This window comes from Hypomesus transpacificus, chromosome 20 (assembly GCF_021917145.1).
Source record: "Hypomesus transpacificus isolate Combined female chromosome 20, fHypTra1, whole genome shotgun sequence".
NCBI lineage: Eukaryota > Metazoa > Chordata > Actinopteri > Osmeriformes > Osmeridae > Hypomesus > Hypomesus transpacificus.
In genome coordinates, this window is record NC_061079.1 from 3,793,166 (window position 1) to 3,810,062 (window position 16,897).

The 16,897-nt window shown below is 39.6% G+C and overlaps 2 protein-coding genes across 2 annotated transcripts; both read left to right on the top strand.

The window, feature by feature from the left end:
- The first annotated feature begins 8,504 nt into the window (after positions 1 to 8,504).
- Positions 8,505 to 14,210, top strand: LOC124482536 (stonustoxin subunit alpha-like). Its single transcript, XM_047042892.1, has 3 exons — positions 8,505 to 8,615; positions 12,390 to 13,993; positions 14,193 to 14,210. The coding sequence occupies exons 1-3, from the start codon at positions 8,519 to 8,521 to the stop codon at positions 14,208 to 14,210; spliced, it is 1,719 nt and encodes a 572-aa protein (XP_046898848.1). The 5' UTR covers positions 8,505 to 8,518.
- On the top strand, positions 14,209 to 16,186 carry LOC124482792. The gene has a single exon (XM_047043311.1). The coding sequence runs from the start codon at positions 14,246 to 14,248 to the stop codon at positions 16,172 to 16,174; it is 1,929 nt and encodes a 642-aa protein (XP_046899267.1). The 5' UTR covers positions 14,209 to 14,245; the 3' UTR covers positions 16,175 to 16,186.
- Positions 16,187 to 16,897: the final 711 nt, after the last annotated feature.

Sequence of the window (16,897 nt, forward strand, 5' to 3'; positions counted from 1 at the left end):
TATAACTCTTTACAGCACATAGGCCTGCCCATTTTGTATGGTGGTGCTGAAACCAGAACTTTGACACAATCATAAGGGAGAGGTGTCTGCTGAGGTATGTGGTATTTTGCACTTGTTGATATATAATACTGTTACCCTGTCTATCTAATATTTAAATGGTTTTATAACAGCACTTGTATTAATGGAATACAAAAGTTGCCTGAGTTAGTCACACAGTAATGACTTTTAGCATAAACTACACAGGCTAATAAATCACACTGAACACTGCATTGCAATTTATAGCTGTCAAATATATAGTTGTCATTTACTTGAAATATCAATTTTGCCAGCAAAATACTGCCATCGGAGCTTGAGTTTGCATGGTCAAAAATCCTTATATCAATCATTAACATATACGTTAACAGTGACTTATAACATTTGTATATGTCATCCACAACGTGGTAAAGTTGTTGAGTTATTAAAATAACTGGAATCTTATGTGTATATCATTCCCAGAGCAACCTTGACCATGGGCGGCGGACAAAGTCTCGAAGCAGAGAAGTATGCGATATGGAAAGAGAAGGAGCACATGAGGATGGAAAAAGCCAACCGAGAGGCTTATGAGCAACAGAGGGAAGAGGAGCGAAGGAAATTGGAAGAGGACAGGGAAAGGGAGAAGAAGGAGAGAATAAGAATTCACCAAGGCCTGAAAGAAGCTCAGGAAGGAGCTGCAGAAACTGTCGACGAAGCTGTAGGTGAAACTAAAGCTGAAGAGTGAGTGGAAGGGGAGGAAACACGTGAGGTCTCCCTACAAGAGGATGAGAGCATTCAATTCTCCAACTATAGGTTGTGTTCTGTACTGAACCAGCTTGAATTACTGACATTTTACCAGTATACTGTAATATTGTTTACGTATGATTGTGATTGAAAAATAAATTAAAAGTAATATAGAGATAATTATTATATTATTATTTTCAAATAATGAATGAAATATGAACATTAAATGTAGATACTAACATGACTGACTGGATGAAAGGGCTTCATAGAAGTTTGCAATATAAATTGCAAACAAAGCATGCTTGTCTGGTGTCTTTTATTGATATAAATGTGTGTGTGTGTGATCTGGACATCTAGTGGGAGCGACAGGTGTGTTATCTGTTCTTCGTATGACCATATACCTACTATCTAAATGAATTTGAAGCTCATAACAGATAAAAAAACAAAAAAAATCAAAACATTGCACATTACTGCATAGTGTTGCATAATACGTTATAATGCTTAAACAGAAAGCATGTTTGGCAGAGTCTCTGGCCATGAACTCGTTGAATTCAAGTTGAAGAACGGACTGGAGGACACAGTTAGGATTCCTGTAGTTTATTTCAATGTGGAGACTCCCTCTCATCTGGTGCTCAGAGAATGGCCTAACTCATTGTAGACTATGTTGGCATTTATACCATTCAGTCAGGTAGAATACAAGATGGGAGGGTAGACCACACCCTATAGGTGATGGCAGGAAGGGGAGACAGTGAGGTGGAGGGGGTTCACCTATGGGGGGGTGATAACAGGGGACAAAGGGGGATAGCATGAAGGAGGCTTGGGGGGGAGGGATTAAGATGCTAATTGTTCAGGTCTCAGTGAAACAGACAGAGTACACATTTACATTTAGTAGACGCTCTTATCCAGAGCGACTTACAGTAATTACAGAGACATTCCCCCCGAGGCAAGTAGGGTGAAGTGCCTTGCCCAAGGACACAACGTCATTTGGCATAATTACAACTTTTTATACTTGGTTCAAATCTGACAACGCTTCCCACAGGAAAAACGGCTTACTTTTTTTTACATAGTAACTGAACATAGTAATTGCTTGCACTGAGAATAGCTCACTGGGATAAGACGGGTTCCTTTGAAGTGTAAGGTCATAGGTTCGAATCCAACCAAAGTCATCACGCATGTCATGATACTTGTTTATCTGTTTAGTGAAGCCAGGTATGCCACAGTAGCTGTCTAACAGTATAATCATAATGGTAATGATAATGTTTCAATCTCAGGGGATCTATACTCAAGAAGAGTCAGATTTATTGTGCTTTACAGATATGTGTCCTCTAACCTCTAGGGGGGCGATCCCATGTCTGACACATGTTAACTTGTGATACCAGCCAAATTGATGCCGCCATTTTCATTAATTAATAAAACGTTTTTGTCCTACTCAAAATGTATCAAATATTCACCAACTTTTACACAGATTATCTTCAGACCACAATCACATTGACATATCAAAATAGGACTGAATTACAGCTGTTTAAACTTGGGACAAATCTGACAACCGCTTGCCACAGGAAAAAATCTTTATATTTTTACGCAGTCACTGAAATCTGATTTCCAGCACTGAGAATAGCTCACTAGGATAAATTGGTGTCCTGGCAACGTCAGAGGTTCAAATCCAGCCAAAGCTGACAAGCTTGTCATGTCTCTGATTCTCTGTTTAGCGAGACTATAAGCCACTGCAAAGAAAGCCAGGTAAACCGCAGTCACTAGATGTCGAAAGTTTCTTCTGGGTCATCTGACCTGCTTGGCCACCACATTGCTGCTTGCAGCTATATTTTTTGGATTGGATTTATTACCCCTTGTCCTTTTTTGCACTGTATAGGAGCAACCCCCATCAAGTTGTTGGAAGTAACTAAGTAACTTTTACTATTGAGTGAGCTAGAGATAAGTATAACTCTTTACAGCACATAGGCCTGCCCATTTTGTATGGTGGTGCTGAAACCAGAACTTTGACACAATCATAAGGGAGAGGTGTCTGCTGAGGTATGTGGTATTTTGCACTTGTTGATATATAATACTGTTACCCTGTCTATCTAATATTTAAATGGTTTTATAACAGCACTTGTATTAATGGAATACAAAAGTTGCCTGAGTTAGTCACACAGTAATGACTTTTAGCATAAACTACACAGGCTAATAAATCACACTGAACACTGCATTGCAATTTATAGCTGTCAAATATATAGTTGTCATTTACTTGAAATATCAATTTTGCCAGCAAAATACTGCCATCGGAGCTTGAGTTTGCATGGTCAAAAATCCTTATATCAATCATTAACATATACGTTAACAGTGACTTATAACATTTGTATATGTCATCCACAACGTGGTAAAGTTGTTGAGTTATTAAAATAACTGGAATCTTATGTGTATATCATTCCCAGAGCAACCTTGACCATGGGCGGCGGACAAAGTCTCGAAGCAGAGAAGTATGCGATATGGAAAGAGAAGGAGCACATGAGGATGGAAAAAGCCAACCGAGAGGCTTATGAGCAACAGAGGGAAGAGGAGCGAAGGAAATTGGAAGAGGACAGGGAAAGGGAGAAGAAGGAGAGAATAAGAATTCACCAAGGCCTGAAAGAAGCTCAGGAAGGAGCTGCAGAAACTGTCGACGAAGCTGTAGGTGAAACTAAAGCTGAAGAGTGAGTGGAAGGGGAGGAAACACGTGAGGTCTCCCTACAAGAGGATGAGAGCATTCAATTCTCCAACTATAGGTTGTGTTCTGTACTGAACCAGCTTGAATTACTGACATTTTACCAGTATACTGTAATATTGTTTACGTATGATTGTGATTGAAAAATAAATTAAAAGTAATATAGAGATAATTATTATATTATTATTTTCAAATAATGAATGAAATATGAACATTAAATGTAGATACTAACATGACTGACTGGATGAAAGGGCTTCATAGAAGTTTGCAATATAAATTGCAAACAAAGCATGCTTGTCTGGTGTCTTTTATTGATATAAATGTGTGTGTGTGTGATCTGGACATCTAGTGGGAGCGACAGGTGTGTTATCTGTTCTTCGTATGACCATATACCTACTATCTAAATGAATTTGAAGCTCATAACAGATAAAAAAACAAAAAAAATCAAAACATTGCACATTACTGCATAGTGTTGCATAATACGTTATAATGCTTAAACAGAAAGCATGTTTGGCAGAGTCTCTGGCCATGAACTCGTTGAATTCAAGTTGAAGAACGGACTGGAGGACACAGTTAGGATTCCTGTAGTTTATTTCAATGTGGAGACTCCCTCTCATCTGGTGCTCAGAGGATGGCCTAACTCATTGTAGACTATGTTGGCATTTATACCATTCAGTCAGGTAGAATACAAGATGGGAGGGTAGACCACACCCTATAGGTGATGGCAGGAAGGGGAGACAGTGAGGTGGAGGGGGTTCACCTATGGGGGGGTGATAACAGGGGACAAAGGGGGATAGCATGAAGGAGGCTTGGGGGGGAGGGATTAAGATGCTAATTGTTCAGGTCTCAGTGAAACAGACAGAGTACACATTTACATTTAGTAGACGCTCTTATCCAGAGCGACTTACAGTAATTACAGAGACATTCCCCCCGAGGCAAGTAGGGTGAAGTGCCTTGCCCAAGGACACAACGTCATTTGGCATAATTACAACTTTTTATACTTGGTTCAAATCTGACAACGCTTCCCACAGGAAAAACGGCTTACTTTTTTTTACATAGTAACTGAACATAGTAATTGCTTGCACTGAGAATAGCTCACTGGGATAAGACGGGTTCCTTTGAAGTGTAAGGTCATAGGTTCGAATCCAACCAAAGTCATCACGCATGTCATGATACTTGTTTATCTGTTTAGTGAAGCCAGGTATGCCACAGTAGCTGTCTAACAGTATAATCATAATGGTAATGATAATGTTTCAATCTCAGGGGATCTATACTCAAGAAGAGTCAGATTTATTGTGCTTTACAGATATGTGTCCTCTAACCTCTAGGGGGGCGATCCCATGTCTGACACATGTTAACTTGTGATACCAGCCAAATTGATGCCGCCATTTTCATTAATTAATAAAACGTTTTTGTCCTACTCAAAATGTATCAAATATTCACCAACTTTTACACAGATTATCTTCAGACCACAATCACATTGACATATCAAAATAGGACTGAATTACAGCTGTTTAAACTTGGGACAAATCTGACAACCGCTTGCCACAGGAAAAAATCTTTATATTTTTACGCAGTCACTGAAATCTGATTTCCAGCACTGAGAATAGCTCACTAGGATAAATTGGTGTCCTGGCAACGTCAGAGGTTCAAATCCAGCCAAAGCTGACAAGCTTGTCATGTCTCTGATTCTCTGTTTAGCGAGACTATAAGCCACTGCAAAGAAAGCCAGGTAAACCGCAGTCACTAGATGTCGAAAGTTTCTTCTGGGTCATCTGACCTGCTTGGCCACCACATTGCTGCTTGCAGCTATATTTTTTGGATTGGATTTATTACCCCTTGTCCTTTTTTGCACTGTATAGGAGCAACCCCCATCAAGTTGTTGGAAGTAACTAAGTAACTTTTACTATTGAGTGAGCTAGAGATAAGTATAACTCTTTACAGCACATAGGCCTGCCCATTTTGTATGGTGGTGCTGAAACCAGAACTTTGACACAATCATAAGGGAGAGGTGTCTGCTGAGGTATGTGGTATTTTGCACTTGTTGATATATAATACTGTTACCCTGTCTATCTAATATTTAAATGGTTTTATAACAGCACTTGTATTAATGGAATACAAAAGTTGCCTGAGTTAGTCACACAGTAATGACTTTTAGCATAAACTACACAGGCTAATAAATCACACTGAACACTGCATTGCAATTTATAGCTGTCAAATATATAGTTGTCATTTACTTGAAATATCAATTTTGCCAGCAAAATACTGCCATCGGAGCTTGAGTTTGCATGGTCAAAAATCCTTATATCAATCATTAACATATACGTTAACAGTGACTTATAACATTTGTATATGTCATCCACAACGTGGTAAAGTTGTTGAGTTATTAAAATAACTGGAATCTTATGTGTATATCATTCCCAGAGCAACCTTGACCATGGGCGGCGGACAAAGTCAGGAAGAAAAAAATGCAATCCAAGCGCGACAACAAGCAGAAGCAGCAAAGGAAAAACTCGAAGCAGAGAAGTATGCGATATGGCAAGAGAAGGAGTACATGAGGATGGAAAAAGCCAACCGAGAGGCTAATGAGAAACAGAGGGAAGAGGAGCGAAGGAAATTGGAAGAGGAGGACAGGGAAAGGGAGAAGAAGGAGAGAACAAGAATTCATCAAGGCCTGAAAGAAGCTCAGGAAGGAGCTGCAGAAACTGTCAACGAAGCTGTAGGTGAAACTAAAGCTGAAGAGTGAGTGGAAGGGAAGGAAACACGTAAGGTCTCCCCACAAAAGGATGAGAGCATTCAATTCTCCAACTATAGGTTGTGTTCTGTACTGAACCAGCTTGAATTACTGACATTTTACCAGTATACTGTAATATTGTTTACGTATGATTGTGATTGAAAAATAAATTAAATGTAATATAGAGATAATTATTATATTATTATTTTCAAATAATGAATGAAATATGAACATTAAATGTAGATACCAAAATGACTGACTGGATGAAAGGGCTTCATCGAAGTTTGCAATATAAATTGATAAAAAGTATGCTTGTCTGGTGTCTTTTATTGATATAAGTGTATGTGTGTGATCTGGACATCTAGTGGGAGCGACAGGTGTGATATCTGTCCTTCGTATGACCATATACCTACTATTTAAATGAATTTGAAGCTCATAACAGATAAAAAAACAAAAAAAAATCAAAACATTGCACATTACTGCATAGTGTTGCATAATACGTTATAATGCTTAAACAGAAAGCATGTTTGGCAGAGTCTCTGGCCATGAACTCGTTGAACTCAAGTTGAAGAACGAACTGGAGGACACAGTTAGGATTCCTGTAGTTTATTTCAATGTGGAGACTCCCTCTCAGCTGGTGCTCAGAGAATGGCCTAACTCATTGTAGACTATGTTGGCATTTATACCATTCAGTCAGGTAGAATACAAGATGGGAGGGTAGACCACACCCTATAGTTGATGGCAGGAAGGGGAGACAGTGAGGTGGAGGGGGTTCCTCTATGGGGGGGGTGATTACAGGGGACAAAGGGGGATAGCATGAAGGAGGCTTGGGGGGGAGGGATTAAGATGCTAATTGTTCAGGTCTCAGTGAAACAGACAGAGTACACATTTACATTTAGTAGACGCTCTTATCCAGAGCGACTTACAGTAATTACAGAGACATTCCCCCCGAGGCAAGTAGGGTGAAGTGCCTTGCCCAAGGACACAATGTCATTTGGCACGACGGGGAATCAATCCGGCAACCTTCTGATTACTAGCCATCTGACTCCCTGACACATCCAATGGTATGAGTTACAAAAATAATGCTAGATTTTGTTCATGTATCTTACAACAGTAGAATAGCAATATTTTCTGTTATATCAGTCCCCCATATGATCATTTCTATACTCACACAAGAATCACCAGAACAGGAAAACATTAATGTGCAATATGTGGTTCCATCACCTGTTTGGATTACTCGCTGATTCGTGTTTTGAAGTATATTTTGAAACTATGCCCTTGGGTGTGGATCTGCAATCATGACTGTGGGAGTATATTTCAATTTAAAGAAAGACTTCTGAACCTGGGACCTATTTACCCATCTTTAAAGGCCCATATTTTTACTAGGGCCAAAAGACATAATCAAATCAAACATTGTTTAATCTTCTGTCAGTCTTACTGAAACAACGGGGTCACATTGGCACACAGTGTTATAGTGCAGACTGTACAGTTATCCATTAAATATTTATTTGCTGCATCATGTGTTTTAAGTGTGCAGTGGTGCTTGAGTTCAAGTTTTATATTTATTGTGCCAATAAACATTATCTACAGTCGCAACCTTCGCTTTCAAAACAACATAATAAAACTTCCTGCACTGATTGGCGCAGTGGGTGGCAACTACTACTCGTGACTGAACGGTCATTGGGAGAACACTTTGGTTACGACTCTATAGTTATGCCTCTTCTTTCTTCTTAGCTCTCTGTTTTACACGAAGGAAATCAGCCTGCTGCCCATGGTGTCTACAGAGGATAAAGGAGTTTAGTTTGTAGGTAATGTATGATTTATGCTTACCATACATTACATTATTTTATGATATTTCATGTTTAAACTTTAAGTTATTTATAGGTAATGTACAATGCATTAACATTATTTTCAGCTATTATTATAGTTTTTTGTCCATTATTAATTTATCATCATTTGTTCATTGGTTCATTAGTGATTAATCATTGGTAATAATTTTTCTCTTGGTTTAACTATTAGCTGATGTGTTAATTCAATAATGGCACATTTAAAAGAGTAATGTAATGTATGGCATAATGTATAGAGTATAAGAGTGAATACATAACAAAAACTGTATGTATCATATACATACTTGAAATTACAGGCTTATAAAGTAAACAGTTCAACACATTTTGGATATGCTGTTCGCTGCACAGTTCTAGCAAAACATATTACATATAACACATTTATGAGATAATTTGCACTTATCACAGCAATTACTGTATATGATTTTGTGATGTGTTCTGCAACATGTTGTTATCTGTTTCAAGTTAGCATCAAAGAGAGAGATGTCTGAGCTTGAAGGGACCATCGAGTGTGCAGGGCTGAGCCGCCCATTCCAACTGGGAATGCTGTATGACTGCAGGAAAGATGCCCTCATCCCAGGTACACCTATTTTTGTTTTTTACAAATAGTACAGATGAAGTTGATTATTTATACAACATATAACGCATCAGAAAGGGATTTATCTATGTCATATCTATGTTAAGGACTGTTTTGTTGTTTACAACTTTAAATAGAGTTGTAATCTGAGATAATTTTACTAAGCAGTGGCTTTTATTAAGAATGCTAAACAAACAAAACCATGCAATGTAGCGGTTTCCAAAAAAACACCTCAAGACTTTGTGTTGGCGTATAACTCTACAGTTGTCACCTGACTACCTGCATGTAAACACTCTGCCTACTCATGCCCTCCCGTGTTGACATAATGTGTAATTTTCATTGCATAATAGACTATCAAGTTTACTTGAGTTGAGCAGTATAAGAACGCTGGCGTCATTCTCACACTAGTAACGCAGTTGTAACGTGAAATATGTTAGTCTTGACCAGTGACCCATTGTCTACCAAGTCAGCGCTCTTATCAGTGCTCAAACCCATATTCACTATCTGCTGATGCACAACATAGGAACTGCAGTCAGGACTGAATCGAGATGTACCCAAGATCATAATAGAGTACCTACAGTAGATTATTTGAGCCAAATTATAAGAGGTTACACCCTGGTAGAAAGTATACCCCAGAATTTATATTCTTTCTTGATTGGCTGTGTTATAATTAATGATGATGATCATAATAATAATGTTAACAATAATAATAATAATAAACTGTATTTGTATAGCACATTTCATACTCAGAATGCATTGCTTTACATTTGGAGCATTTTCAAAGCAAGAATAGATGAAAAAAGGTAACAGAATTAGGTGCAACAAAACCAGGAATAAATACAGAAACAAGAATAGAGGAAAAATGTGAACAGAAGTGAGTGCAAAAAAAGTACTGAAAGTAACTGAGAAAGTAGAACAAATCTGAAGTAGCACTAGACTTTGGTCCCAAGTACAGAGAGGGCCATGGAAGAGCTTCCACAGGCATTAAATACAAATAAATATATATATGAATAAGTAAAACAGCAGAGGTTAATAATTGGGTAGAAACGTAGAAAAAACCAAATGGTAGTGAGAGATAAATACAACAACACATACAATACAAAATATAGCTGTAAGCAGCTATGCGGGTTCCTCCGCAAAATGGCAAAATATTATAAACATGTACACTGTAGATCGAGAAGATCGAGACTTGGACAACAAGAGAGCAAAACGACTTAATGTTTGGCCATCAACAATAGGCTGAACGGGGGTTTTTATTCAAATGACTAATCATTGGATTCAGGTCAAAAGTCTATCACTTGAACTGGTTTCATTACTTAAGACACTAAAAGTCGGCAGCTTGGCATGCTGGGACATGGAACTGGGACTGTGGTATATAAACTCAAAACAAAGTACAGGTGAAACTGACTGCAGGATGATGATCTTGGTCTCCCACAAAACGTAACGTGATTTTATACTTGAAGAGCCAAGAGTAGCTCGAGAGTTTGGACATACGTGCTGCGCGTCATCAACAACACGCACTGTCGCTATGGTAACCACCACACACAAGTCGGACGCTAATGTTGTTACCGCCATAGACATACCGCTAGCGTAGTCAGTTAGTCACAGTCACTGGAAGAGGAGCGCATCAAACTAAACATGTAGGTTGAGAGAAGTTTAAGTGGCAGATGACTGTGAGAAGAAAATTCATTTTCATGTGGAAATATCTTTATTGCAGCTCAGCGTACTACTCTGAATCAGATTAGGCACTATCATCATCCACATAATAGTGTAATAGGGCTTGGGTGGACTTTAAATACTGAAGGAAATATGAAGCAACTAATTTCAATTATATGGAAATGTCTTTTGTAACACTTGTAGATAGATGCTTCAAAAGAAAGATGACGTAAAATCAAGTTTACAAGTAAGCTCCTTAAGACTCTGAAAATGGACAGATAAATAATAATGTAATTTTAAAAAATTCTGGGGGAGCATGCCCCAGAACCCGCCTACAAGTTCTGACTCATGACCTCAGTATTTTTTGGGCCCTGCGTACGGCCCTGAAGGAATGTATACCAATTTTCAGGCATTTTGGAGTAATGGAGTTTTATAGCGCCACCTATGGGCGTACATGGGACACTAGCCGTCTGGGAGTAATGAGTGACCTGTTGTATCATTGGGCCAAATTGGAAAAAATCGGGTCCAGGACTTTTTGAGCTATTGAGCCATTTAACGGAGAAGAAAAATAATACGAATACTAACAAAAACAATAGGTTCCCTCCTACCGGAGGAACCCTAATTACCAAGTGAAAGAACATGACAATTTCCAGCTTTCACAAGGTCATTTGTAGCAATTCCTGGGTTACTGTCCTATATATATAGTGGCGTCTCCTGACAAAATTCTCAAAGGGGGCAATTATTTTGATAATGATTAAGGCGAGGCGACCTATTCAGTAGGTACATTAAGCAAGACCTTTGTATCAATTTGTTGTTAGCTGATTAATGCATACAGCAATACCTTTTTTTCCACTAGATAGCAGCACACAACATAAATATTTACATAGAGTAGCTAGTTACAGGTGGAAAGCTAAGGAAGAAAGTTGCATCCAGGAGCCTTCATATGCAAAAATGATGTGGCTCCACAATAAACTATCCCACTTATTCATTACTCACATTACTCAAATGTTGCATGATGTAAAACTGTTTAACAGGCCACATGATATGTCCAGTAACAACATAAAGAAGGGGGCAACATATAAGTCAAAACCAACTATATTTATTGACTGAAGTATTAGCTTACAAAAGAAAAATAAGTCATCACATAGAAAATAACTCAGTTTTAAAAGCCAGTAACATTCACACTGTGAAACCTATGAAAAGTGATAGTGGTATATAGACATACAGACCACGTTAGCCTCTTCACAGCCTGCTAGCCACAATTTTTTCTTTCCAATTCTTGGATGTAGGATCCCCCCTCCCCCTTTGTAGAAAGGTATGTATGTTGAGTGGATACATGTAGTCTAGGAAGTCCTAATTGACAAGTCAATTCTATAAGAAACAGGGCAGTTCAGCTAAGACAGGGGTGGTGTGCTCTCTCTTCTTGGTCTTAGTTAAGAGTCTGTCGCTGAGTGCAATGGTCCGTGGTGTCAAAAGCTGCCCTCAAATCTAGAAGAATGAGGATTGAGTCTTGGTTTAAGTCAGAGGCAACTCTGAGATCATTAACAATTTTTATGTTTCTCTTGTGGTTGATGCAGCAATCCAGTACATAATGTTTCATCATAAATGTCGCTGCCAATGTTATTTATGAAAGGATGCCACATAGGCTGTAACCTTATTGGTGTCATCCCTGTTTTACAGAGATTTGTAGTTTTTACAGATGCCCAAGGTCATCAACCTTGGTCAGGTGTCAGGCTAGCATCCAAATAAATTCATCCCACGCCAAAAAGTTGGATCAGTCTCTGTCAATTTCAAACCTAACTCAGGTAGATTGTAATAAATTACACGGTCACAATTACAACGTCAACGACTTATATTATGCACAATATGTGCCTTTATCATGTCACCAACTAAATTTCATTAGATTACCTATTCCACTTGCAAATGCTAAGAAAACAATATATAGGCTGAAAACAGTGAGAATGCGCTCTGGTCCAAGTAAAACAAGTCTACACATTTATTGTTTTCATATTCTCATAAGAATGAAACCAAATTAAAACTCACCTTAAAACAGTTTGACTCAGTTATGAATGTCACCGAGTGACACCAGCTTACTGTTATCACTTTTGCTCTGAAACACAGGTATTACACTCTGGGATGGCGACATGCTGCAGAAGAACATTAATATCCAACCACATCCAAACACTGAGTTCAAGATCATTGCCTCAGATTCCACAGAGAGCAAGGCAGAGGCTCTGAAAGTGTCTGCATCACTTGAGGCAAGCTTTATGACTGGGTTGGTGAGCGTAAAAGGATCTGCAGCCTTTCTGAATGACAAGAAAAAATCGAAACAACAGTCCAGAGTCACTCTTCAGTATCACACCACCACACGTTATGAGCAGCTTACAATGGAACACTTAGGGGCTGGAAATTTGAAACACTGCGATGTCTTGAAGGAAGGATCTGCCACACATGTGGTGACTGCAATATTGTATGGTGCTAATGCCTTCTTTGTGTTTGATCGTGAAGTCTCTTCGAATGAAAATCATCAGGAAATACAAGGACATCTTGAGGTAGAAATAAAAAAAATCCCATTTATATCTATTAAGGCAGAGGCAGATTTGAAGATGAGTGAAACAGAACAACAACAAGCAGACAAATTCAACTGTACATTCCATGGTGATTTTGCATTGGTGAATAATCCTGTCAGCTTTCAAGATGCAATCAAGGTGTACTCACAGCTTCCACAGCTGCTGGGAGAAAACGGGCAACATGCTGTACCCATGGAAGTGTGGCTGTATCCCCTTAAAAAACTGGACTCGACTGCGGCCCAGCTTGTTAGGGAGATAAGTGTAGGTCTTGTTCGCCATTCTCAGCGCATCCTTGATGACATAGACGAGGCTGACATTGATTGCCATGACCTGATGAAAGAGGAGATAGCCATCCACTTCTCTGAGATTACAACCAAGCTTAGGAAATTCAAAGGCCTGATTTCTGAATACAAACTGGTATTTCAAAAGAAGCTTTGCAAATTACTTCCTACTATTCGCGGAGGGGGGACAGAGGAGCAAGAGTTGGTGACTACCCTGAACAGCAGAGAGAGATCCCCATTCCAGAGCGCATTAATCACAGAATATCTGAGTGACAGAGAACGTGAGATAAATGTTATCAGATCCTACCTTGACATTATGAAAGAAATCAGGGTGATTAAATCCAGTAGTGAACTGGACAAGGTTGTCCTCAATCCAAGTAATGACTTTGTAGTGGCTTGTGTGTTCTCATCCCTCAGTGGGGATACAGAATATCTACATGATTTGGAAAACTATCTGAAGGACGAGGCAAAGGCCATTAGGTCTGACACATCTTATGAGGTCCAAAGTGCTAACAAAAAGGAACAATGGTTTCACTCTGGGGAGGTGACTGCTCTTACCAGGCAAAGCATTCGCCTGTTCCTTGATTTCAAGCAGTCCAACCAAGACAGAGAAAACATTGAGTTTTGCATAGGATCAGTTCCAAACAAGTCCATCACAGCCTCCTCAATTCATGTGTATGAGAAAGGGACACTTCTTGATTCTCAGTTTTTGCTGCCCTCCACACCTCCTAGCCCGACCCTTTTGAGACAGGAACATGATCGTGTCCACTTGCAAATCCACCCCCCGGCCACAGGAGAACCTTTTGTGGATTCTTATCGAATCCTGTACCAGACGTCTGAGTCTGACTGGAAGGAGATAGGCACTGATGCAAAAGTAAGAGATTTTACTGTTAGTCGCCTACAGCCTCATACAGAGTACCGATTTAGCTGTAAGGCAGTGTGTCGACCTGGAGTGAGCCTTGCTAGCGATGCAACAGACTTCATCCAAACACGTTCGTGCAGCCCTCCTGGTCCACCAGAGGAGAAACGTTCAGGGTCTGAGAGCATTACTATTACATGGGATATCCCAACAGCAGTTGGAGAAGATGTAACAGTCATCAGCTATGATGTTGAATACAGACAACACATGGAAGATGACACTAAGAGCAAACCATGGGAGTGTGTAAAAGCCACAACGAGGGAGTGCACTTTGGAAGGACTGAAGACGAGTACCACCTACAGCATCCGTGTTTTGGCGAATACAGGGAAACCAGGAAAGAGTCTGCCAAGCCCTGAAAGTAATATTTCTACATTAGCACCTGACACCAAGCTCCCAAAAAAGAAATCGGCACAGGGCAAGAGTGAAAATTTTATGCAACCATCGAATCGTCTGGAAAAGGGCAACCCATCTGTATATCAGCTAGAGTTAGAAAGGAAATATGGAGAGAATGTTGATTTCTTGCAATACATGTTTGGTAGGAAGGTGGAAGATGTGCAAAACAAGGTCATACTTCTTCTGGGATCTAGTGGCGCAGGAAAAACAACTCTTGTCAACGTGATGATGAATTACATTCTGGGGGTTAAATGGGAAGACCAGTACCGCTTCAAACTGATCCATGAAGTGACTAACCGGACACAAGCAGAAAGCCAGACATCGCTGGTCACATCCTATGAGCTCTATAACCAACCAGGTTTTCAGATCCCATACTCACTTACAATTGTTGACACACCTGGGTTTGGAGACACCAGAGGAATGGCGCAAGACAAACTGATTACAGAACAAGTGAAACATTTCCTGTGTAACCCTTTAGGGGTTGATCACATAGATGCTGTATGCTTTGTCGTTCAGGCATCTCTCGCCCGCCTCAGTGCCAACCAGAAATACATCTTTGACTCGATTCTGTCTATTTTTGGAAAGGATATTGGCGAAAACATCATGGTTCTTGTAACATTTGTTGACAGTGACAACATTCCAGTTTTAGAGGCAATTAAGGCTGCAGAGTTGCCATGTCAGAAGAACAAGAAGGGCCAACCCACCCACTTTAAGTTTAACAACTCCACCTTATATGTGCAGAAAAAGGAAATGGACGGAGGCACTGAGGAAGACAGTTCAGATGAAGATGATGATGAAGAGGAGGAGGAGAAAATGAAGAGCATTATCTGGTCAACAACCTTCAAACAGATGAAGTTGTTCTTCAAGGCCCTTGGTAGCACAGAGGGCAAAGATCTCAAAATGACAAGGAAAGTTCTTGAAGAACGTGAACGTCTTGAGAATGCCACTGCAAGACTGACTCCTCAGATCACAGCTGGGCTTGCCAAGCTCAGTGAGATCAAAAACTTTAAACAATGCCTGGAGAATGAGAATGAAATGATGGCTCAAAATAAGGACTTTGAGACGGAAGTAGAGGTACTGACAGCCAAACGGAACAACGTGAACTTCTTTGCAATGAACTGTAACAGTTGTCTGTTTACATGTCATTCTGGTTGTTTCCTTCCTAAAGGGGATAATCTCCTCACATGTGCTGTGATGGATGACGATGGGAACTGTGTGTTATGCCCAAATAACTGCTCTTCCTTTGAGCATCTCAGAGAGCAAGCCTTGTGGACATATGAGACAAAGATGGAGAAAAAGACCATACAAGAGCTGAAGGAGAACTTCATGAAAGCACAAGGAAAATTCATGGACACCAAGCAGATGCTTGAGGAATTGGAGAATGAATTTCATGTGATTGAGGATAAACTGATGTATTTGATCAAGCTATCCTCTAACTGCATGAAGAGACTCAATGAGATTGCACTGAAGCCAAGTTCTATGTCAACCTTCGATTACATTGAAATACTTATCCGAACAGAGGAGGAGGAGAAAAAGCCTGGGTTTGAGGATCGAATCATTGGGTTGAAGAAAATGAAACAGGAAGCGGAAATTCTACATAAGATTGCAAGAGGAGAAGATGTACTGCCACAAGAGCGCCGCATGGTTAAACACAAACTGCACAGAATGAAGAAGACTGCAGAAAAGGTTAAAAAAATGAAAGCAGTTCTAAAGAATTGGCAAAAAGGAAATGAAGAATCTTAATGGTCTCTTGGATCTACCCTCATAGATCTAGCCACTCATATAAGCCTAGAGCCTCCCAAACAAAACAGTAACATAAAACAGGGATTTAGCTTTCAATTATTAATTCTTTTGATTATGTGAACAAATATCCTTTTTTTGTCTTCCATGCTTTGACTATAGGCAATGTTAACCCTTGATGCTAACTGGCAAACATTCAGCTAAAAATAAATCATCAGTGAAACCAGCTAACAATACATAGCTGGCGTGCCACTTATACATTTGATGATGGGTATCCTACTCCAGATGTTAAAGCAATAAAGGCAGCAGATGTACCTTGCCGCAAGAGACAATTTCATTGAAGTTAATGATGATGGTGACAATTATGACAATTTGAACTAATTTGCATGGACCAACACTTTTAAGTAATTGAGCAAATCTTTCACAGCCCAAAACACGGAGCAAAGACTTGACTCTGACCGAGAATGTTCTTGAAAAGCATGAGCGGCCAGACAATGCCATTACCAGACTGACCACAGCTGGGCTCTTTAAAAGTATCGAACGCCAGGAAAATGAGGGAAAGACCTTGAAGGAAAATGAAACACGACTGGATGTGCCATGATTTGAGTCAAATCAGTAACCTTGTCACAAACAGCAAAATTTTGTTTTTCCCTTGTCACTCTGAATGTTACCTTCCTGAGGCCAAAGATATCCTCTCATGTGCTGTGATGAACACAACAAATGGAT